Source organism: Gambusia affinis, linkage group LG19 (genome assembly GCF_019740435.1).
Source record: "Gambusia affinis linkage group LG19, SWU_Gaff_1.0, whole genome shotgun sequence".
Taxonomy (NCBI): Eukaryota; Metazoa; Chordata; class Actinopteri; order Cyprinodontiformes; family Poeciliidae; genus Gambusia; species Gambusia affinis.
The window spans coordinates 9,830,896-9,855,430 of record NC_057886.1 but is presented as its reverse complement, the minus strand read 5'-3'; the positions used below and the strand labels follow the sequence as shown (position 1 = coordinate 9,855,430).

Below are 24,535 nucleotides of genomic sequence, written 5' to 3'. Positions count from 1 at the left end.
ACATTGCTGCTGCTCACAGAGATCGTTATCAGTTTTTGTACAGCTTTGTTGAGTTTTGTGTCACTGTGTCTCTCTTGCACAATAATAAACTGCAGAGTCTTCTGGTTTCAGACTCTTCACTGTCAGAGAGACTGTGTTTTTAGAAGTATCTTTAGTGATAGAAAATTGGCCTTGGAGATGTTGGGCAAATGCTGTGCCGGTGCCACTGTCGATGCGCCCAATCCATTCTAGTGCTTCTAACGGTTTCTGACGAATCCAGTGGAGCCAAGCTAGAGACATTCCTTGTGCTTTACAGGACAGAGTGACTGATTGTCCTGCTTTGCTGATCACTGCCTCTGAGGAGGTGAGGGACTGACCCCTGGCAGCTGAAACAAAGAAAGAGTTTTGAAAACGGCAGATACTAAATCTTTTCATTTCCTCTGCTGAGCAGCCACTCACCTGATATGAGAGCCAAGAGGAAGACACTTTTTATGACTGTCATCATGATAAGTCAGACTCTGAGTGCAAAAGATGGTTTGATACAACTATAAATCAAAACCAAAAGGGGTGGAGACTGTAGATTTACATAACTGGCTATGTGACCGAATATTCAGTAGCTCTACTTACCTGGGAGGAATAAAGCATGTTTTGGTCACTACTTATAATCAGAACACTGCATTTCAATTCAAAAATTGGACATAACAACAACCTCTTGAATTGTGTTGGTTCTTTCTGTTTCATATAATGAGATTTGCTAACTATCCTCCAAAGTTTGTTTGAAACTGCTGAAAATGTATGTTATTATACAAGGAAATGTAGTAGTTCTCCTTGATGTGTGTCCTTCTGTACTGGACTACTGTTTGGGCATGGGAAAATATTTTAGAAACCTTTTAATAACTGGGGCTCTTCAACACAATAAGAAATTATTCAAGCTATTTTGAAATCACAATGGTGCAGATTGATTATTCCCCTTTTGTCTTTTCTAGAGGCCAACAGTGCTATTACCTGTATGTGTTCTTTGGTGTAGAGGTGAGTGATAAATGAGTTATGCAAAGACTCTTGGGATCACAATGGACTTTAAAGATCTGCAGATGACAGATTTTTTAAATAAATTGTGGAGGATAGCTACTGTACATTTAAACGTAATGGCCATCAATGCTTCTAAAGTATTTCTAATTCCTTTAACATACAGTCTTTGTTTTATGCAAAAATAAAAGTATTAGTAAAAGTAGCCATGGCCAATTCTGAAAATGATCAAAAACTCAAACCTTGTTAAAATTTAAAACTTGGTGTTTCCATTTTATTCAAGTCAACAACATAGCAACACAAAAACTCCTCATTTTATGCATTAAAATGCATTATAAAATGAAATGTTTCTGATCAGGCTGCACAGTGGCGCAGTTGGTAGAGCTGTTGCCTTGCAGCAAGAAGGTCCTGGGTTCGATTCCCGGCCCGGGGTCTTGCTGCATGGAGTTTGCATGTTCTCCCTGTGCATGCATGGGTTCTCTTCGGGTTCTCTGGCTTCCTCCCACAGTCCAAAAACAGGTTAATTGTCAGGTTAATTGGTCTCTCTAAATTCTCCCTAGGTGTGAGTGTGTGTGTGAATGGTTGTGTGTCTGTCTGTCTCTGTGTTGCCCTGCGACAGACTGGCGACCTGTCCAGGGTGAACCCCGCCTCTCGCCCGATACGCTGCTGGAGATAGGCACCAGCAACCCTCCCGACCCCATTAGGGACAAAGGTTGAATAGAAAATGGATGAATGGATGGATGTTTCGGATCATTTCATCAGAAGTGATCAGAAACATTTCATTCATAATGTGTAGTTCAAGTTGTTGATCTTTTTAGCAACTTACTGCAGGTTGACAGTAAGCATGAGTGTGGGAAGTGAGACATATTATTTTTTAGATCCTTTTTCTCTCGATACAGGATTCACTAATAAGAGTGTAACAACTTTATTTTTTTTCTGTATGTATAAATTAAATTTGCAATTCTAGAAAAGCTATTTCTTTTTCTGAACGTCCGTGTTTGTCGGATCAGAAATTATTATTTATTTATTATGATTATTTAATCTAATTTCTGTTCATCATGTTATTTTTTAAATCCATGTTTCTTTAATTAATGTCATTTCAAAGGATTTTGCCACTCAGTTAATTATATTTATATAAAATCAAACAAGTTAAGCAGAAGGTCTGCAGAGGAAGTGGCAGATGGAGGAAGTTTTTGTATGAGCCTCCTGCTTCCCTGTGTCACTGTGCCCGTCGAGCGCAGTAATACACAGCTGTGTCCTCAGCTTTCAGCTGGTTCATCTTCAGATAGATTTTACTATTGGAGTCATCTCTGGAGATGATGAATCTTCCCTGGACTGACTGGGAGTAATATATTGGATAACCACTGGTGCCTATATAGGCGATCCATTCCAGTCCTTTTCCAGGAGCCTGTCTGACCCAGCTCATTGCATAGCTGCTAAGCGTGAACCCAGAGGCTGTACAGGTCAGGGTGTGGGATTCTCCAGGTCTTTTAGTCATTGGTTCAGATTCTGTCAGAGTCTGACCACCTACACCTGCAAAAATGTTAACACAATTATAGCCTGGGACTCAAAAAAGGTTTAATTCCAACGTAGGTTAGCAGAAGATGTTCACCTGTCCAGCAGACAGCTAGGAGTAGCAGTGATGTCCTACAATGCATCATGTTGAACTCAGTGTGTTCTCTCTGCCTGTTATCGCTGCAGGATGTTTAAAACACCATCAGTTTATCAGTTTTGCATGAACTCCTCCTTAAAGGGAGGAGTTGGAATCATGTGATGTTTTGTCCAAATGGCGATCTCGGCAATCATTAATCACATAACTTGTAATCATCTATAACTTCATCACAAAAACAAGCAAGAATTAACACAAAGGCATAAAGTACTACAACAAAAGAAAACCATCTTGATTAATTTCACCATAGCTCCTAATTGGGACTGCTATATCTTTATAATGAAATCTAAAGACACTGTTTTGGAGAAAAAGTTAATACATTTAATAAGATTACTAGAGTTACAGTCTTATACTTCATTGGCTTTTTCATTGCTGCACTCTTCGATAGTAAATCAGTTTTATTCAGCAGTCGTGTTGAAGCTCCAGCTCAAGTTTTCTGAAACAGAAAAAACTTGGTGAAAATATCTGAGCATCAAGAGCAAAAAGATAAAAGCCAGCTGCTTCAATCTGTTTTTACTGCTTGTTTCCATGTTTTCTTTTGTTATATCAAACATTTTATGGAAGTTCTAAAAATTCAAACTATAAAATGTAATTCATGATTTATTTGAATACAATTGTCACATCACAGTCTGAAACTTGAGGTCTAACATATCAATTTTTATTGTTGCTGGAGGTTTTTGTACAGCTGCTGAACCAACTTCAGTCACTGTGTCTCTCTCGCACAGTAATAAACAGCAGAATCTTCAGTCTTCAGACTGCTCATCTGCAGATACACCTGCTGTTTGTCGTTGTTTCTGGAGATGGTGAACCGGCCTTGAACAGATGTAGAGTACCACTGCTTGTTACCACTGGGTTTACTTACTAATGCAACCCACTCCAGTCCTTTCCCAGGAGCCTGTCTGATCCAGTGCATTGCATAATCTGTGAATGTGAATCCTGAGGCCGTACAGGTCAGGGTGTGGGATTCTCCTGGCCTTTTATTCGCTGGTTCAGATTCTGTTAGAGTCTGAGCATGGCTTCCTATTATAAAAATTAAACACATAATTTATATGTTAGTAAGATAAAATAAAATATTTTCAAATAAAATGAGAGTAAATCATCACCTGTCCAAAAGACAGTTAAAAACAGCAGCACTGCTCTGCAGTCCATCATGTTTACCTCAGTGTCCTCTGTTCTCTGTAGGAACCTATAAATACACCTGAGTTTTACATTAACTCCTCCTCACAGGAAGAAATGAGCCACAGAGAAAAACCTATTGATCTGGAGTCAGCATTTGGATGACTTCTGCAGAATGATAGAAAAAACTGTGTTGCTCAGCTCAATACAGGAAATTCTAAATATTTATTTATTTATTTTAGACAGATTGAAGATTAGTTTGACTTATATTATTTACAATTTTTGTTAGGTTACACATTATTTTTACTGTTTTAAGTGATTATTCTCAAACCTTCCAAGAAAAAAAAAAAAACAAGGTTACAACAACAAGAACGTGTTGAATTTAATTTCTGTGAGTATCCATCTAAAACTGTAGACTCTTAAATGTTCAAATCTGGTTAACAACAGTGATCTGAGGACACCGTGTGGTGAATTCCTGCAATAGTTTGGGATTTTTTTCATCTCTAAACCTGATTTGTGCATCAGCAGTATAAGGGTGGACAACTCCTTAAGCACTTTGGAATTGTTTATTTATATATTTTTTTTCTTTTAGTAAAATTAAAGAAGTTCTGGATAAAAGCTGAAATCAAAGTTCAGAAAATATTGACAATATTTTCAAGTTACTTTCAACAAAATAAGTAACTGTTTTTATGTTTTTATGTTCATTTAAATCCCTGCACCTACTGAATATTATATAAGAGACAAGAGCCTTTAGAGTTAAACATCTGTAAGTCATGATAATTAATATTGTATTTATAACTAATGTTCACTATGTTGTGCTCAAAGAGAGAAGTCCCAAAACCCCTTATTTTGTGAGATATAATAAATGAATTAATTATCAAGTTGTGGAAATTCTTTTGCACAAATACCTCACAGATGAACTCATATTTCTTCACATTAAATTGGATTTATATTGTTAATGATAGGATATTAAATGTAATAGTATTATCTTCATGCTTTACTTTGTCCCTGTGGTTCAGTGGAGTCTTCATGTCTCTATACAGTAACAATCTCTCACAGTCACATTGAAGACTTCCAGGCTTGAGGGGACTTGAGGTTTTTGTGCAGCTGCTTCATCAACTTCAGTCTCTGTGTGTCTCGAGCGCAATAATAAACAGCAGAATCTTCAGTCTTCAGGCTGTTCATCTGCAGATACAGCTGCTGTTTGCTGTTGTCTCTGGAGATGGTGAACCTGCCTTGGACTGATTGAGAGTAGTATGTGCTGCTACCACCATAATTGACAGCTGCAACCCACTCCAGTCCTTTCCCAGGAGCCTGTCTGACCCAAGCCATATAGAAGTTACCAAATGTGAATCCTGAAGCTGTACAGGTCAATTTGTGGGAGTGTCCAGGTATTTTAACCACTGACTCAGATTCAATCAGATTCTGGCCTTCAACACCTGCAAACCAAGGAAGCAAAATTGCATTTCTTATAATAAGATAATTTATCAAAGACAGACGAATGCTCTTTTAGCAATTTCTCACCCATAAAACAGAGGGCAAAAATAAACAGTCCTGATCTGAAGTCCATCATGTTTCAGTGTGGCTCTATGTTCTCCAAGAGCCTTTGCTTGGTAACTTAACTAAAGCTGGAAATTGAAGGTTTTGCATTGACTCCTCCTGCCAGGGACAAAGAGGAAATGAAACTTAGATCTTAGAACAGTTTACAAATTTCCCTCTTTTCCTTAATTTTGATCCTTCTACAATTAGGTCATTAGAGATTCCATATTTTTACATACATGATTTCTTTTATCACATTAATAGCTTAGTTTTACTTTGTGCTATTTTTTTAATATCTGGCATTTTTGTCATTATTTTTTGTGATAACTTTATTTTATTTAAAGGAAGTCAGGTTGAGATGAGACCTTGTAAAAGAGATAATACCAACATCTTTTTTTTACAAATAGCCAGACAAATTAAAACTATATAAAAGAATTATTGACACATAAAAGGAAAGAAAATAACAAAGCATTAAAAAACACTGTGATGGATGGATGGATGGATGGATGGATGGATGGATGGATGGATGGATGGATGGATGGATGGATGGATGGATGGATGGATGGATGGATGGATGGATGGACATTTTACAGATTAATTAACCAACTCCATGAAAAAAATATGTGTGACTGTTATTGAAAAAGGTGAGGGGATAGCAGATGCTTATTATTTTATCAACATTATCTTTTGGTTGTTTATTAATCCCACTTCATTGCATAACAAGCAAGTGAGATGGGAGCTTTTCAAATGTCCATTTTCTTGGATAACAATAAATCTCAGGTCTGAGAGGTTTTTTTATAACATTCTGGGTTGGTTAATATTGTTTTAAACACAAAGTGATTCAAATAAAACATCAAATTAAAAAAGTTACTTGTGCTGAAACTTTTTTGCAATAATGGAAAACATTTATTGACCTAATTTCTCTCACATACACCTTACATATAAACAAAATGGTTCTTCTTACAATTAGAACAGTCAGATATAATCAAACACAAACCTATTATGCTTATTCTTCTCTTTGTCTCAGTGACAGGTTGTTTACATTTACAGTCTTACTGTGGAAGATATTGGAAAAACTCTGTCCAGATAAGTTTGAAGGCTTTGAGGTTTTTGTACAGCAGCTGAACCGACTTCAGTCACTGTGCATCTCGAGCGCAATAATAAACAGCAGAATCTTCTGTTTTCAGGCTGTTCATCTGCAGATACAGCTGCTGTTTGCCGTTGTCTCTGGAGATGGTAAAGCGGCCTTGAACTGACTGAGAGTAGTATGTGCTGCCATCGCTCGGATGAATTAATGCAAGCCACTCCAGTTGTTTTCCAGCAGCCTGTCTGACCCAGACCATCCAGCTGCCACTGAATGTGAATCCAGAGGCTGTGCAGGTCAGTTTGTGGGATTCTCCAGGTCTTTTTACTGCTGGTTCAGACTCTGTCAGAGTCTGACCATCAACTCCTATAAAACAACAAAAAAAGCACAGTTTTAGTTTGGTGATAATTTACTAAAGACAGATTAAGTTCTGTAAGCTTTTCGCACCTATTACAGAGATGACTAAAAGGAGCAGCGCTGATCTGTAATCCATCATGATCCAGTGAGCTACTTGTTCTCTAACAATCGTCATTTATTCATGGCTGGAAGTGACTGAAGTTTTGCATTGACTCCTCCTGCAACAGAGGGAGGAACACAAACTTGGACTGGACTGTTATTATAATAGTCTTTATTAATACTATTTCATGCATTTTGACAATTTTCTATCTTACCTGAATGAATCATTATCCTTCTGAAATCTAAGCATTAAAATTCTATTAATTATGCTGATAATTACAACTAAAATTTAAGAAAATTATCTGGCCTTTCAAATTAAAGAAAAATTAATCAAAACTAGACTGCATAACAAAGGTTTCATATTTATATGTACTTTAAAACACGTTGTAATTAAAATGATATTTTTTACCTTTTAAAATTTCAACTTTCAACTAGCTTTGTCAGGATTATTTGAAAACTCTTATGTAAACCACTTGCTCAGTTGAATTCATATTTGATCCCCAATACCATTATAATATATAAGCTTAACAAACAGCAAATCATAATGAAATTTGTATATTAAATAAACTCACATGCAATGTTAAGTTAAATTATAAAAATATATATTTCAACTATAGTATAGAGATTACACAGTCTAAGTTGTTGTAATGTTTAAATGATATGTTTATTGTTAAAAATGTATTATAAAAACAAAGATGCAGAAATGTGTTTTCCTGGCATTATTAATGTCTGCACCCCCTTGTGGTGATTTGCTGCAACATTTATTCTGATTCTCTGGGGTTTTTGTTCAGCTCCTCATGAAGTCTGTATCACTGTGGCTCTCTCTCTTGCACAGTAATACACAGCAGTGTCTTCTGGCTGCATATTCTGTCCATACAGAGTCACTCTACTGTTGGAGGAGTCTAAGTTGACGCTAAAATTGCTTTGTAGCGAATCTTTGATAGTTGTGTCTCTACTGATCCACTCCAGTCCTTTCCCTGCCGGCTGTCTGATCCAGTGTGTGTAGTAGCTATTGATAGAATAAGAGACCTGGCAGGTGATGCTCACACTTCTCCCAGCCTGCACAGTCATGGAGGGTAGCTGGTTCAGCTGTTCACCTTTCAAACCTGCAAAGAAGGATTTACTGTGTGACATTTTTATCACAGACTAAATTGATGGTTGTAAATAAACTAGAAAGACTTACTTGCTACAGAAACTAGAAGCAGCAGCAACAGAGTCAAGGAGAACATGATTGCTGTAGTTGCAGGGAGAACATCTGATCAACTTTTAAGGTGAGTGAGGTGAACTCGCCGTGACAAACAAGCCACATGATTTACGTAGAATCACAGAAGGAGGTGATAACTTCAGTTTATCTGAGACAAAGACAAATCTCTGATAGAACATAAGTATGAACTCCTAACTTATATTACATTAATGGGATACATTTTGAAGGTACCTATCATTTCAAGGGAACATGGCATAATATTTTTTTTTCTTTTTTTCTCCTTTTCTGTTGAGATTACATTGGTTGATTTCATTGGTATTATTTTATGTTTTAATCCACAAATGCGGACAATAAATTGAACATCAAAAGATACCTAAGTGAGATATAAAGAGTTTATAAACAAAACTAGAAACGTTAAAAAAAAAAAATAATGTCTGGGTTTGTGAAAACAGTTTTGGTGGTTGTTAGGTATTTATTTTTAAATTTATTTAATATTTTGTGTTGCAATTTGGAATAGTTTTCATTATTCAAATGTTCAGTATTTTACGTTTTTTGGTCCACTATGACACATTTCATTAAATGTTTCTGTGCAAGATTTTATATTCAAACTTTTGATGATTATAAGTATGCAAGCAAGAAGTCCTAAAGTCCATTCATATATTTAACAAACATTTATTATTATAATTATTATTATTATTATTAGTAGTAGTAGTAGCAGTAGTAGTTTGTTGTTGTGATTTGGATTCACAGTCTTAATTAGCATGCATGACTCAAAGAAAATAAAGACAAAGAAAATGTATTTCTCTGTTATGATGTTAAGTTCACAACAATTTCCTCATGTTTTGGAAATTATATTTCCAGTAAACTGATTAATAGAAAACATGTCGGACATTTTATTTATTAAATTCACATGGAAACAGTTGTATGTTTTGTATTTTTAATTATAGTTAAATTACTAAACAAATTCAAATGCTTTCATGTACAAACGTGTGCATTGTGGGATGTACTTCTCATTCTTTTTTTTTTTTTCTGTTACAGATTTATATCAGGGGATTTTGTACAGCGACTGAACCGACTTTTGTCACTGTGGATGCCGAGCACAATAATAGACGGCAGAGTCGTCAGTCGTCAGGCTGTTCATCTGCAGATACACCTGCTGTTTGCTGTTGTCTCTGGAGATGGTAAACCTTCCTCGAACTGACTGAGAGTAATATGTGCTCGTGACATCAACAGTTGAAAGCCACTCCAGTCCTTTCCCAGGAGCCTGTCTGACCCAAGCCATGAAGAAGTTACTGAATGTGAATCCAGATCCTGAACATGTTAGTTTGTGTGATTCTCCAGGTCGTTTAACAGCTGGTTCAGATTCTGTCAGAGACTGATTATCGACACCTGCAAGAAGAAGATAAAAGTTTGACAAACTATCTGCATGTACAAACTGAAAATTGATCTAAACAGAGAAAATGTGGAATAAAAAACCTTGAATATTTCACCTGCAAAACAGATAGTTAAAAGCAGCAGCCCTGTCCTGTAGTCCATTCTGCTAAACAGGTTCCTGTTGTTCCTGGTCAGCCCACTAAGAGTCAAATATATAGCTGTGGATGACATCCTGTCCTGTCGGGCTCCTCCTGATTGGACAAAGACTAATCGGCTTATTTGTTTAGTTTTGTTATTTTTGTGAGGTTTTACTTCAGGAGCTACTTTAATTTAAATTTCTAGTTTCTTTTAATCTAAATTATTAGCTATTTGGTTGATATTTTTTTAATAAAATCTGTGAAAAGCTTCTATTTATTTATCTGAAAAATCCCTGACGTGTGTGCTGTATTACAAGATTATTTTCTTAAGGCTAACAAATAAAATAAAAAAAATGGATGTCTGAATAGAAACAAACAATAACCATTGGTATTAAAAACCAAACATAGAGAGGATCATGAATGTATTTATTTATTGATGTTAATTTTATGTTGTTTCACACAATAAATTTGTGTGCCATACAATAATGAAATACCATTGCTGCCAAAGAGAAGCTGTTTCAAAACAAGGAATCTGTGTGAATGCCAATAAATAGTTAGTCTGACTGAAAATCTGAGAAGATATACACTATTGACTGATAAGCTCAACACAAATAGGGTAGGGCTGCACAGTGGCGCAGTTGGTAGAGCTGTTGCCTTGCAGCAAGAAGGTCCTGGGTTCGATTCCCGGCCCGGGGTATTTCTGCATGGAGTTTGCATGTTCTCCCTGTGCATTGTGGGTTCTCTCTGGGTTCTCCGGCTTCCTCCCACAGACCAAAAACATGACTGTCAGGTTAATTGGTCTCTCTAAATTCTCCCTAGGTGTGAGTGTGTGTGTGCATGGTTGTTTGTCTTGTATGTCTTTGTGTTGCCCTGCGACAGACTGGTGACCTGTCCAGGGTGAACCCGCCTGTCGCCCGGGACGCAGCTGGAGATAGGAACCAGCAACCCTCCCGACCCCATTAGGGTAGAAGGGTGTAAGAAAATGGATGGATGGATGGACAAATAGGGTATAGGATAAACACCAAAGAAAGTCATACAGTAAATGTATAAGCTGAGCTCATTTAGGCACATATATGAGAAAACATAGATTATATTTGCTGAAAATATTCATCACTTCTTGAAAAGTAAATGATCAATTATAATGTTTTCTGTTACTGATAAGTATGTGCATAATATACTATTCAGTCATTCTACTGTGCGCACTGCCACCATCTGGTGACAGAGAAAACATTCTCTCTTGAGTTTTTGTGCTTCTGTTGCACAGTAATACACAGCAGAGTCCACTGGATCTAAACTAGACAGTCTCAGGTACGTCATGCTGTTGCTGTTGTCTCTGGTGATTTATATTCGATTTCGTAAAATGCTCAAATAGTCGGTTCCACTTGCATCATAATAAATATCTTCCATCCATTCCAGTGATTTTCCCACAGGCTGTCGGATCCAATGCACATCATAGGACCCAAATGAGAAGCAAGATCCTCTGCAGGAGAGACTCAGAGTCTCTCCAGGCCTTTTTATCACTGCACTGGAGGGAATGGACTCCATTCTCTGACCTGTAGAACCTGGTTGGATTATGGAAGCACAAGAAATTACACCGGTGAAATTGAGAATATTCTTGAGAGGATGTTCTTTAGGATCTTATTCAGTTTCACAGAAGAAAATGAAAATGTAAATATTGTTTGGTGAAAGAAAACTTAGAAAGTTAAAGAACTCACAGGGCAGAGAGAGAACAAGCAGCAGAGGAATGAACATGTTCATCATATTGAATACAAAAGAATCCTGATTCTCTATGAATTATAACACGAGTCACTATCAGTTTATACCCTGACCAAACCACAGATTTGCATCAGGACACCAATCAGGGAGTGGCTCCTATGACAGATTTAAAAATATAATTTCTATTTTTAACAATGTAGAGAAAATTAATTCATGCATAGTAAATATTTTTTCTCAATATCAGTGAAAGAAGATGCTTTTTGTTCTTAATACTCAATAATTGATTCAGGTTTTATTGTTGTTTTGAGTGTTTGTGCATGGGTGCGTGTGTGTGTGTGTGTGTGTGTGTGTGTGTGCATAAGTGAATGTATGTATAGATATAAACTTTGATTCATTTGATAATATTTATAGGTGTTCATGTAGAGTTTTGTTCCCATTATTCCTCAAACATACATATGCATTGATCATGGGTGCAATGTGGCAATTAAGTGACCCTGTTTTTCTGTTTCTGCACTCCAGTGACAGGTTGTAAACAATCAGTAGTAGATCAAGTTTTGAGACAACAGATTTTTAACAAAAGTGTTTAGTTGAATTGGGAAGCTAAATGACATTTTTTTTTCTTCTCTTCTTTAACTCTACAGAAAATGTGAATAAGTGTTGATAAATGTCAGTCAATGGATAAAATACAACAACATAATGTCATATTTTACCTTGGAGAAAGCAAAAACTGAGAAATATGAATAAAAATAATAATTGTCATTATCAAAGCTCTCTGCTTAAATATTATGTTAATTTACAACCCATTCAGCTTTTTACATTGTTTTGTGTGATTTTTGATTGAAGACCTAAAGCACGGCTGTGAGCACAACAGTATAGTGGTTATTAGCTGAAAAAGCCACTAAGTTACTGTTCATTTCCTCCAGCGTTGTGGTGAGAAAATCATTAAATATTTTGTGTGTTGTATGGTTTTCATTACATCTACTGCACAGTAACACAAACATATTAAGGACTAAACAAGATTGTCATAAATTGACTATAATTGTTAATTCATGGCTGCTCGAAACAGATTACATTTAACACAGTTTTGTTTTTCCTAGAAAATAAAGCTGATTATTATTTTTAAAAAAACTGTTTTATGGAGAACATATATTTTATGATGATCACCAAGCTTTTTCAAGCACCAAAATTTTCTTTATTTATTTCCCCTCTCTCACATGTGTTTGTTGGTATTAGATTATATTTACATCCCTTAAAACATTTTACACAAGGTTTATTTCTCTCTTTATCTTAGAACTATTTCCATTCATCTATCACATCATTGTCAGTGTCTCATGGGGGAAGACAGTGTCACAAAGGGAGAAAAAGCTCAGGGGACTTGAGGTTTTTGTACAGCTGCTACAGTGAGTTCAGTCACTGTGCCTCTCGAACACAGAAATAAACAGCAGAATCCTCTGTTCTCAGGCTGTTCATCTGTAAATACACCTGCTGTTTGCCGTTGTCTCTGGAGATGGTAAAACGGCCTCGAACTGACTGGGAGTAGTATGTGCTGCCACCATCACCATTGATATCAGCGAGCCACTCCGGTCCTTTCCCTGGACTCTGTCTTATCCAAGACATCCAGCGGTCACTAAATGTGAATCCTGAAGCTGTACAGGTCAGTTTGTGGGATTCTCCAGGTATTTTAACCACTGGATCTGATTCTGTCAGAGTCTGGCCATCAACACCTGTTAAACAATGGAGTCATGAAGTAAAATCCTTGTTAGAAAATAGTTTCTGAAACACAGACTAAAACTCTGTCTGCATTTTCTCACCCATAAAGCAGATGATAAAGAGAAAGATTCCTGATTTGTGGTCCATCCTGGTCCAGTGTGCTCTTTTGTCTCTGACAACCTTTATATAGTCGCACAAATATGGCTGGGTTTAAAGTTTTGCATTGACTCCTCCTGATAGGGAGGGAGAAGAAATAATACATAGATTTGTATGTGAAACTCATTCTTTGACTGGATCTGCTGTAGCTCATACAGTTTCACGACTGTCTTCCTTTTTATTTTTCCCACTAAAGTAGTCAGTTAATCTTCTTTGTAAGTTTTATTCTGTCAATATGTTTCAGTGTGATATAAACTTATAGCTTAGTTAGTTATTCTAATATTACATTCCCAAAACTGGAAAGCTTCATGAGCTGAACAAAAACAGGAAACATTATTCTCAAAAATGTATAGTCCTCTTGTTGTTTAGTCCACACTGCCACCATCTGGTCATTGAGAAAATATTTTCAGTGCAGTTTTTGTTCTGCCTCTATGCCTACTTTAATACTTTGCTTATCTGGCACAGAATTATACAGAAGTGTTGTTTGCACTTAAATTAGACAGTGTCAAATATATCTTGCTGTTGCTGCTCTCTCTGATTTTTACTTTACCCTGAAAATATTACAATAACTTGTTCTACTTCCATCTGTGAAAATGTATCCCACAGAATGTCTGTCCAGTTTATTTGACAGCATCCAAATGAGAAGTCAGATCCTTTACTGATAATCATATTCTTATAATCACAAAGCTGAACTTCTTTGTACTGGAGTTTTTGAAAAATATATTACAAATATTTTGTGCTAAATATGTAAGAAGCTTAAACGGATAAAGCAATGTATGATTTATGCATGGTAAAGTATTTTACATTTAGGTACATTAATCAATTGTTAGAATTTAAACATCATCTTAAACTTTACTTCTTATTTACTTATTTTACAAAAAAAGCTGATTTTAAAACTTTCGTATTCTTATTCACTGAGCAAAAATCTATTCATTATGTTAAATGTTTTGCACTTAATGCAAAAATCATAACTTTTGTATTGAAACTTTATTGTGAAATGATTTATTTTAAAATTAAAAACATGAAATAAATAACTGTGTCACTGTTAGTTTTACAGACAGTTTTCTCACAGAGAAATTAAAATATGCCACTAGATAACTCTGAGGGGGATTGAGGTTTTTGTACTTCTGCTTAAACAGTTTCAGTCATTGTGCCTCTCGAGCACAGTAATAAACTGCAGAATCCTCTGTTCTCAGGCTGTTCATCTGCAGATACAGCTGATCTCTGCTGTTGTCTCTGGAGATGGTGAACCTGCCCTGGACTGACTGTGAGTAGTACTGGCCACCACCACCACTACTGATATAAGCGATCCACTCCAGTCCTTTTCCAGGAGCCTGTCTGACCCAGTTCATCTCATAGCTGCTGAATGTGAATCCAGAGGCTGTGCAGGTCAGTTTGTGGGATTCTCCTGGTCTTTTAACCACTGACTCAGATTCTGTCAGAGTCTGACAATAAATGCCTGTGAAGCAGAAACATATAGTCATTGTAAGAAAATAGTTTCTCAAAAGCAGATTAAAGTTCTGTCAGCAATTTCTTACCTGTAAAGTAGATGATAGAAATTAGCAACCCAGATTTGTAGTCCATCATGTTTCGGTGGGAATCTTGTTCTCTGACAGCATTTCCACAGTTCAACTAATAAAGCTGGAAAACACAAAGTTTTGCATTGACTCCTCCTGCCAGGGAGGGTGGAGTTCAAACTCTGATTTGTGAGATGCATTTCCAGAAGTATGCATTGATGATTATTATAGGTTATTATAGGTTTAATTGTACTTATAGACTAGTCATTTTTTTAGATTTTGGTTTAGTCACAAAAAATAAGCTTATTTATGTAATATTATGGGAAGACGAAGTAGGCTTTAAACTTTAAATAGTAGACTCTAATGGTTTCAGGATAGTCTGTGCAAGTAGAAGTTGCATTTGTTACCATGGGGAAATGTCATGAGAAATGTTAAATAACAGGATTTGACTCTAAGACAGTGAGTAGAATTTATGCTAAAAAAATTAATAATAATGTGATTTATGGGTGTTTATGTGCAACTCTGTTAGAACGTCTTTAAATAGTAACAGCCATTAAAAGTGAAAGTGTTATGTGCTCAAAATGTGACCGTGAGTGGTACTCTGTTTTTGCACCATAGCTGCAGATAATGCATAAAATAATTACGCATAATTTTTATAGGTCGTGTTTAGGGGGATTCTTCTATACTTAAGGAAATGTGTACCTTCAATTGTTGCAAATACTTTCAGAATAAACATTGAAACATTAATTAAGAAAACGATTTAAAAATCAATGTTTTATATATGAAGAGGACATAGTTTACAAAAAAATTTGTTAATAGATTGTAAATATTTTGAGATTTCTTGGCATCAGATGAAATATCTGATGTTGGTAGAGTGATGGAAAAGAAAACATTAAGTGTATGGATTTATTCCTCTCAAATCTTAGGATCAGTGTTTAGTGTTGTGGAAACTGAATCTTAGTTTTGCAGAAAGAGGCTTCACAGAGGAAATAAAATATGTCTCTAGATAACTCTGAGCAGATTGAGGTTTTTGTACAGCTGCAGAAGCAACTTCAGTCACTGTGCCTCTCGTACGCAGTGGTATACAGCAGAATCCTCTGTTCTCAGGCTGTTCATCTGCAGATACAGCTGATCTCTGCTGTTGTCTCTGGAGATGGTGAACCTGCCTTGGACTGACTGTGAGTAGTACTGGCCACCACCACTGCCACTACTGATACGAGCAATCCACTCTGGTCCTTTTCCAGGAGCCTGTCTGACCCAGTCCATCCAGTAGCTGCTGAATGTGAATCCAGAGGCTGTGCAGGTCAGTTTGTGGGATTCTCCTGGATTTTTAACCACTGATCCAGATTCTGTCAGAGTCTGACAATAAATGCCTGTGAAACAACACAGTAGAATTAGTCTAGTTGTTGTTATAAAAGTTTCAAAAAGACAAAATTAATTTTTGTCACCAATTTCTCACCTGTCAAGCAAAAGAGAAAACCCATCAGTTCATATCTGTAGTCCATCATGTCTCAGCGTGATTTTGATTTTGTTTCTCTGCCAGTCTTACCTGTGACCACAGTCATATAAATACAGCTGGAAGTTATTTATCTTTGCATTGACTCCTCCTGTCAGGGAGGGTGGAGTACAAACTCAGATTTAAGAGGTAAACACATTGACAAATCTTTTGTTTTTTGGTGGAACTTAGTTATCTCTCTGAAAATACATAATTAAGTTAATAATAGTAATGCATCTAATGGCAGATTTGCTTTCTTTTTATTAATTTTTTTTTGGCTTCAGTCAAGTCACTAAAACCGATGCCTGTCTAAAATTTAGATGGGTATTTCTCAAGAGACAGTTTGACAAAGTAAACTTTTATAAAAGTGAACAAAAAATATTTATTGACTTTTTACTCAAAAATACATGTCATAAATATTTATTTTTTATGAAGCATTTTTGCTTCATAGTCAAACCCTTCTTATAATTGTTGACCAGCTTTTTGCATGATTTCACTGATATTTTCACAATTTATCTTTGTGGTGGAGATTCAAGCATTTCATATATAAAGGCACCCACCCCACCAAATAAATCTTTAGCTTCTTCCAGCTGGTGCACTTCAACATGTGATTATTTCTTCCAGACTAAAGAAGCATGTTGGAAAATTTAAATATTACTTTAAACCTTACCATCTTAATTACCAGCTTAATTGTATACACTGTTAGCCTTTGCTGTATTTTCTACAGCTAAATACCGCAAAATGCCCAGTAAAACTAACATAAAACATCTTTACAATTAGTTACTGTAATTTGCATTGCATTATGGGTAAAGGACATTGTATTACAGTAACTTACTGTATGTTTTGAAGTTGCAGTAATTTACTGTTTACACATTGCAGTAGTGGTACTGTATTTATAATGTCTTGTACTGTTAGCCTTTACTGTATTTTTTACAGCTAAATACCACAAAATGCCCAGTAAAACTAACATAAAACATCTTTACAATTAGTTACTGTAATTTGCATTGCATTATGGGTATAGTACATAGTATTACATTAACTTACTGTATGTTTTGAAGTTGCCGTAATTTACTGTTTACACATTGCAGTAGTGGTACTGCACTTATAATGTCTTTGCGCTGGCCATGTAAGAATTCTATTTGATTTCCAACGGTCATCATAGATGTTTCATCGTGGTTCCCTGTTTCTGTATTTTTACTCCTTTAGTGGTTAACATATTTTTAAGGCAGAAAGAGAGCGTGTACTTTTGTTTTTTTCACATCCTAGCTAACATTAATATGCAGTTTATCTGGCTACGTCATCAAGGGTGGCTTCGCTTCCAACGTTTTTCTGATGACGTTTGTTTTAAACTCCGAAGCTTTTTCCGTCCAAGTGCAAGTGCAGCTCTGTCGCCGTGCTGTGGGCTCACACTGCTTCAGCTCTTCGCAAGACAGGTAAAAAAACACTTCTTAGAAAACTGTTTGAAGCCAAAACCTAATCTGGATATGTACATTTTAGATGGAGCTAACGTAACTTATAGCATCATGCTGTAATGCTATAACTTAGCATGAGGTGAAAGATAGAAAAATATGATGGTGTTATTTTTTGAGCTGGTTCGGAATTAACGTTAGCTAAGGTGCTAATTTTACCGAAGGTTTTAGCTTGACTTTTGCCGCTAAATCTTCCTCGAACGACTAGCTTTGGGTTGAGATAAGCTCAGTGCTGAGTGTCTGTTAGCATTGTTGTTACATCCTTTGTCGAACATATAACGTTAACTGATAATTGATCCCCCCCCTTTTTTTAAATAACTAATAACTAATTATCTAATTATTTTATTAGATAATAAAATAATCTAATAACTGTTCATTTGTTTAAACCATGACCTTGCAAATGTTAAGAGTGCAGATTAGCTAGGTCAACAAGGATGAATTCTAACTTGTTCTTTTTTTTTCTTTTTGTCAGATGACTTTTTTTTTAACTCCCAAGCTTTTTCCCTCCAAGTGGCTGTGCAGTTCTGTCCTGCTGAGTGCTAACATAGTTTCAACTCTTGAAAAGACAAGACAACAGGTAAAAAGACAGCTCTTCAAACATATTTGAAGCCACAAAATAGTCTGGAAATGTAGAGGAGCAGCTAACCTAATCTATAACTTTGAGCTTGCTACAGCTAGTTAGCCTGCTAAAGTACCATTACATCTCCAACATAGTGTATAAGAGTCTGTAAATGAGGACAAAGGTGGAAAACATTCAAGTGGTTTCTGTTATTTTTTGAGTTGGTTCAGCCACAGTGGCAGGTGGACAAAAAAGTTAATTTCCAACCCTGGTTCCATATAAGGACTGTTCACCTGTTTAAACCATGCTCTTACAAATTTAAAGTTAAGTCAGTACTAACAGGTGCAACTATGTACAGGTGTAAATTCTGCAGCATTTGTACTTCAGAATTTAGAGAATTTTGTACTCATGTGAAGAAACATCAACACACAGCTAATTATCGGTTTCGTTGTGGAATAGAGCAATGTCCTACTTCCAGAGAAAAAGAAAACATTTCAAAGAAAAAGAGGACTCAATCTTCATCTTGGCTGATGTAATTTTATATCGACTCTTAACTTAAAACGCACATCTTAAATCAGAATTGTTCAATTAATTTGTTAAAGGGATCAATTCACCCAAATCACAAACATTTCATTTCATTAACCCATATTGTACTTAGCCATTCAGATACTGTATTTGTGGAATGTAATGCTTTCAAAAATGCATTTAGCCTCACAAACTGTCATTCACATCTGCTGTTTCAGAGTGGTAGCAGGATGTAGGGGGAAAGTCTAGTCTAGTCTCCGCGGTGAGGTTCTCAAAAACCTGTTGTAATCTGGGTGAACTGGCCCTTTAAATATAAATTACTACCAGTAATTCATATTTAAGAGTTTTCCTTTTATGTTTCAAAGGTATCTTCCACCAAGATGTCTGTTGAGATGGAAATGACCTCACCTACAACACCAAGGGTAATCATGCTTGGTAAGAGGAATATTTTCTATCACTATAATTTTTTTGTAGCAATCTATGTAATAGTTATGGTAGTCTGTACGTTTACTCACTAGCATTAGCCTGACAAGGGTTTGTCTATTTTAGGAAATAGCTTGATGTCTGCAACCCGGTGGATGGTCAGTATGGAGGAGAAGGTATTTTTCGAGCCTGAGCAACTACATGACTTTGCCAGCGTCCTTGCTGTCTTTTTGGGTCATATTATGACTTCAATCTGGAGTATCAGGAGTCAGCATCCACCACGCTGGAGATGATACAACGGTAAGTACTCTACACCAAACCATTTATGAATTAAATTTAATGACAGTTTGACTGATGATGAAGAACCATAGCTGATTGCTGTATTGTATGTCTTCATTTAAAAAAAATACAATTAATATATTTTATTTCTGTTAAAAGATTCTTTGTGAGGATCAATCCAGATGTTGGTACCAAATGCACAGCCAAAGTCAGTACAGGCCGCAAGACGGGAAGTCAAGAGGAAAGTAGTCAGTGTCAACTCCCGGATCAACACCTTCCTCAAACGACTCGCTGAATTTGAATGGAGGACTTCCAACTAGGTAAGCATTTTACCAAATGTTTATTATTTTATTGTCTTTATTGTCCACCAACAAAATGACTAAAAAGATTGTTATGACATGTTGTATTTCATCGTCTCCTTGGGGACATTTGCAGGGTGTCAATACAGTACGCAATCGTTTGAATTAGTGAAGACTGACTGACTGCTTTTGCCATAAACAATCCAAAAACCTGAAGTGAAGCCAGTCCTGCTCATTCTTTATGCAGCTTCTATTATCACTTCAGTGCAATTGATTTTTTTTTTAAAACAAATTATCAACTTAATGCTGCTTTATGCCAATGGTTTTATGCATTTGGACATTGTCACTTCAGCTTAATTTGTCAGCCTTCCTGTTGATTTGAAAATGTAGATAACTTCCTGACCATCTCATGACCTCCCACATCGTCTGTCTTATTCTTTACAGTTCAGCTTCCACAAGATGGATCTCACTGATTTTGTTTGACGAATGGAATAAAGGTTCTTCTGATGTAGGAAATGCATCTGATATAACAATCTTTATTAATATGAATGCCTACCATACAGTACATTATCACACTTGCACTGTTTTTGTGATGTATTGTGTAACAGTGCACATTTAAGCTACTGTTAACTGCTTTCTGACAATGCAGCCTCTGCTGGTTTTTGACTGTTCACCATTTGAATGATATACGTGTTCATGTTGGTGCATACCTGATGTGGTACATAAAATTTGTAGTGCCCAATTTTTTTAGTTGTTCTTTTGTTGTACAGTGTGCAACAAATAGAAAAGGTTATGTAAAGATTGTTACTGTTATTGGATCCAGATGCATTCAAGTGTCCATATTGAATGAAATACAGTTCATATTCAAATGAAGTTAAGTATATTCTATATTTTTTTTAAAAGTCAGTCTTTAAATAGTTTATGGCTGGTACTTGATGCACGTTCATGTTGCTACATACATGTACCATAAAAATATTGACATGACCTGTAGTGTGTTCTATGGTTTTGTTGTTTTATAGCACATTATATTGTATTGTGACATTGTTCTTTATGACATTGTGAATATATAAATGGATTTTATTTCAACAAATCTGCTGAAAATAAATACCTGTTTTTATTCACAGTACTTGGACTAAAATTTCTTTTATGAAATTTTTTGGTTTATGGTAAAATATTCTTGTATTAAAAAATGTAAACTTTAATTTACAGTAAAACTGACATTATGTTGTGAAACAAGTTTACAGTAGACCAGCTTTACTATAAAATACATTTACAGTTTTATGCTATAAACTACATTTACAGTAAAGCAGTTATAACTGCAAAGCACACTCACAGTAAAAATTAACTGTGAAATATCATAACAGTAAAGGTACTGTAGAATGGTGATTACAGTAACTTACTGGCAACACGGTTGCCAGTAAGGTACTGTAGAATGGCAATTACAGTAACTTACTGGCAACACTGTTGCCAGTAAGTTACTGTAGAATGGCAATTACAGTAACTTACTGGCAACACTGTTGCCAGTAAGTTGCCAGTAAGTTACTGTAGAATGGCAATTACAGTAACTTACTGGCAACACTGTTGCCAGTAAGTTACTGTAGAATGGCAACTACAGTAACTTACTGGCAACACTGTTGCCAGTAAGGTACTGTAGAATGGTAATTACAGTACCTTACTGGCAACAGTGTTGCCAGTAAGGTACTGTAAAATTACAAGAAAAAGTCTAACAGTGTACATGCAGAATTTTCATTTTTAGAAGACTTTGGCTTAGACAAAATAAGAATTACTGTAGGTACATTTCTTTTTCACAAGATTGTTTGAGGTTCATCAAAATAAAGGTCTTCATAGACGAGAAGCAACACAAATATTTTTCTTAAAGCATCTGCTAGAATCAGGAAATCATAAACAACATCTAATGAAGATCAGTGTTCTTATATTTTTGTGTGCCATTTTTTGCTTTGTGCATAGTAGTGATAAAACAACATGGTGTATTACAGGATCCAATAAATGTTGTTGCTGTTAGCTCTGGTGATTTCTTTACATCTATCATCAAAATTTCCTAGTGGTTCTGAAAAGGACATTTTGAAGGCCTCAGTCAGTCAATTTATACAAAGAAACTAAAATGAAAAACATTTATTTTTTACATAATATACATTGTAGCTATACTGAGTTATGTTTCCTTAAATTAAAGCTGGTTGGACAGTGATAAAAAAAACATTCCTCTCTTATTCTTCAGTTATAGTGTCAGAGTTTAGAGTATCTGCAGCTGTTAGTTTTATAGCCGTATAACACACAACATAGCGCTGAGAGGATTTGAGGTTTTTGTACGGCAGCTGAACCGACTTCAGTCACTGTGTATCTCGAGCGCAGTAATAAACAGCAGAATCTTCTGTTCTCAGGTTGTTCATCTGCAGATACAGCTGCTGTTTGCCGTTGTCTCTGGAGATGGTAAACCGACCTTGGACTGACTGAGAGTAGTAGATTTCCCCACTGTCAGATCTGATTATTGCAAGCCATTCCAGTCCTTTCCCAGGAGACTGTCTGATCCAATGCATCCAGTAGTTACTGAATGTGAATCCAGACGCTGTACAGGTCAGTCTGTGGGATTCTCCTGGGCTTTTTACTGCTGGATCAGATTCTGTCAGAGTCTGACAATAAACACCTGTGAAGCACAGCAGTCAAATAAGTATAGTTGTTAGAAAACAGCTTCAAAAAGGGAGATCAGAGTTCTGTCGACATTTTCTCACCTGTAAAGCAAATGACAAAAAACAACAGGCCAAATTTGTTCTTCATCTTGTTTCTGTGTGATTCCCGTTCTCTGACAGCATTGCCTCAGTCACACAAATAAGCCTGGAAATTGTTCAGCTTTGCATTGACTCCTCCTGCCAGGGAGGGTGGAGTTGAAACTCCAGATTTTTGAGGTAAAGACACTGAGTCTCCATATTCTGAAATTGTAACTTGTTGAAATACTAGTTTTGTTTTATATCTTCAAATCTCCAGTAAAAAAAAATTGTCTAATGCAACCTAAGGAGCTGGAAGAACTCACCACAAAGACCGAGAGCAGCCAGTGAGTTAATGTTTTCACTTCGCTGAAGTCACAAGATGTCTGACCTCAGTTCAGGTTACAAGTTCACTAGTCATTAATGTGTGCTCTGCAAAGACAACAGATTCAAACTAGGAAGGACTCATTAGGGATGGGTTTTATAACAGTAAGCATTTGATGCACAAACACATTAACATATTTTTTTAATTTTAATAGATAAGACTTGAGGGAAAAATGCTTTGAGCATCTGGGGAAGTTTTGTTGATAACTGGAGTTGATAAAGGACTCAGAGACAAGCATTAACAAGGCAGGTGCATAATGGAAAACTACATTTATTGATTAACTCAACTTAGACAAACTACAAGGGACAACCCAGATATGAAGACCAACCAAATCTTGCAAATAAATCGGAAAGGTTTACACAGAGGGGAGTAATTTCAGGAGAGAGGGGAAGAGTCCAATTGATAGAATGCATTGCAGATGTATGAGAAAACCTGACTATGAGGGAGCACTGGGAAAGTGATAAATGAAAACCATAAATATAAAGAAAACTATAACTATTAATGCAGTAGCATTATTAGCAAAAACATTAGTGAAAAAATTGCATCACTATATAGTATGTATTACTTGTGGACTGTTAAAAAATTGGCTTTTCAGAGATTTCTTAGACTTTTTGGATTTTGATAAGACACTTATGTAAAATTAATTTATTATTAGCACATTAAATACAAACTGCAAAATTACCAGTCTCACCTGTGACCACAGTCATATAAATACAACTGGAAGTTATTTATCTTTGCATTGACTCTTCCTGTCAGGGAAGGTGGAGTTCAAACTCAAATTTAAGAGGTAAATACATTTTCTAAACTGTCTCTCAGATCTTTCTTGGTGGAACTTATTTATTTCTTTGAAAATACAAAATTAAGTTAATAACAGTAATGCATCTTTTGCAATGTCAGATTTACTTTATGTTGTTCATTTTAAATGTTTTGTCTTCAATCAAGTCGCTAAAACTGATGCTTGTCAACCTGACAGTTTGACAAAGTTAACTTTTATAAACAATAAAATATTTATTTAATATTTATTATTTATTAAACATTTCTATTTCATAGTGAAACCCTTCTTATAAGTGTTGACCAGCTTTTTGCATGTTTTCAATGATATTTTCACAGTTTTTCTTTGGGGCGGGTATATTTCTTTTTCACACGATTGTTTGAGGTTCATCAAAATAAAGGTCTTCATACAGGAGAAGCAACACAAATATTTTTCTTAAATCACACTTTTATGGAACCTCTGCTAACAGGAAATCATAAACGACATCTATTGAAGCTCAATGTTCTTGTATTTTTGTGTGCCAATTTTTTCCTTGTGAGAAGCTTTAGCCAACCTTCTGTACTATCGATAATTAATGTGCTCTCCAACACAGTTTAGTCATCAGGTTTCAGGTTGGTTAATTTAAAATACATCATTTTGTTGCTGTTAACTCTGGTGATTTCTTTACATCCATCAACACTGTTTTACTGGTGGCTCTGAAAATGACATTTTGCAGGTCTATTTATACGAAGAAATTAAAATGGAAATTTTGTATTTTTTTTTTCCATGATACACATCTGAGTCATGTTTCCTTAAATTATATCCAAAATTTAAATTGGTGGGACAGTGATAAAAAAAAATTACTTTCTTATTGTTCAGTCATAGTGTCAGAGTTTAATGTAACTGCAACTATAGCCTTGTTAGTTTTACATCTGTGTCTCACAAAG

The 24,535-nt window shown here is 35.8% G+C and overlaps 9 gene segments (V, D, J or C); all 9 read right to left on the bottom strand.

Moving 5' to 3' along the window:
- Positions 1–60: 60 nt before the first annotated feature.
- Positions 61–559, bottom strand: LOC122821975. The segment is given in 2 exon segments: positions 61–365; positions 439–559. Coding segments are annotated over 2 exon segments (351 nt in total).
- A 1,626-nt stretch (positions 560–2,185) lies between these two features.
- On the bottom strand, positions 2,186–2,696 carry LOC122822380. The segment is given in 2 exon segments: positions 2,186–2,538; positions 2,618–2,696. Coding segments are annotated over 2 exon segments (363 nt in total).
- A 2,153-nt stretch (positions 2,697–4,849) lies between these two features.
- Positions 4,850–5,364, bottom strand: LOC122821974. The segment is given in 2 exon segments: positions 4,850–5,229; positions 5,315–5,364. Coding segments are annotated over 2 exon segments (429 nt in total).
- A 1,101-nt stretch (positions 5,365–6,465) lies between these two features.
- LOC122821973 lies at positions 6,466–6,910 on the bottom strand. The segment is given in 2 exon segments: positions 6,466–6,779; positions 6,861–6,910. Coding segments are annotated over 2 exon segments (363 nt in total).
- Positions 6,911–9,154: 2,244 nt separating this feature from the next.
- Positions 9,155–9,662, bottom strand: LOC122821972. The segment is given in 2 exon segments: positions 9,155–9,462; positions 9,564–9,662. Coding segments are annotated over 2 exon segments (354 nt in total).
- A 3,048-nt stretch (positions 9,663–12,710) lies between these two features.
- LOC122822383 lies at positions 12,711–13,157 on the bottom strand. The segment is given in 2 exon segments: positions 12,711–13,024; positions 13,112–13,157. Coding segments are annotated over 2 exon segments (360 nt in total).
- Positions 13,158–14,311: 1,154 nt separating this feature from the next.
- Positions 14,312–14,753, bottom strand: LOC122821971. The segment is given in 2 exon segments: positions 14,312–14,625; positions 14,705–14,753. Coding segments are annotated over 2 exon segments (363 nt in total).
- A 986-nt stretch (positions 14,754–15,739) lies between these two features.
- Positions 15,740–16,191, bottom strand: LOC122821970. The segment is given in 2 exon segments: positions 15,740–16,056; positions 16,143–16,191. Coding segments are annotated over 2 exon segments (366 nt in total).
- Positions 16,192–21,932: 5,741 nt separating this feature from the next.
- On the bottom strand, positions 21,933–22,629 carry LOC122822382. The segment is given in 2 exon segments: positions 21,933–22,394; positions 22,480–22,629. Coding segments are annotated over 2 exon segments (360 nt in total).
- Between the last annotated feature and the right edge of the window lie 1,906 nt (positions 22,630–24,535).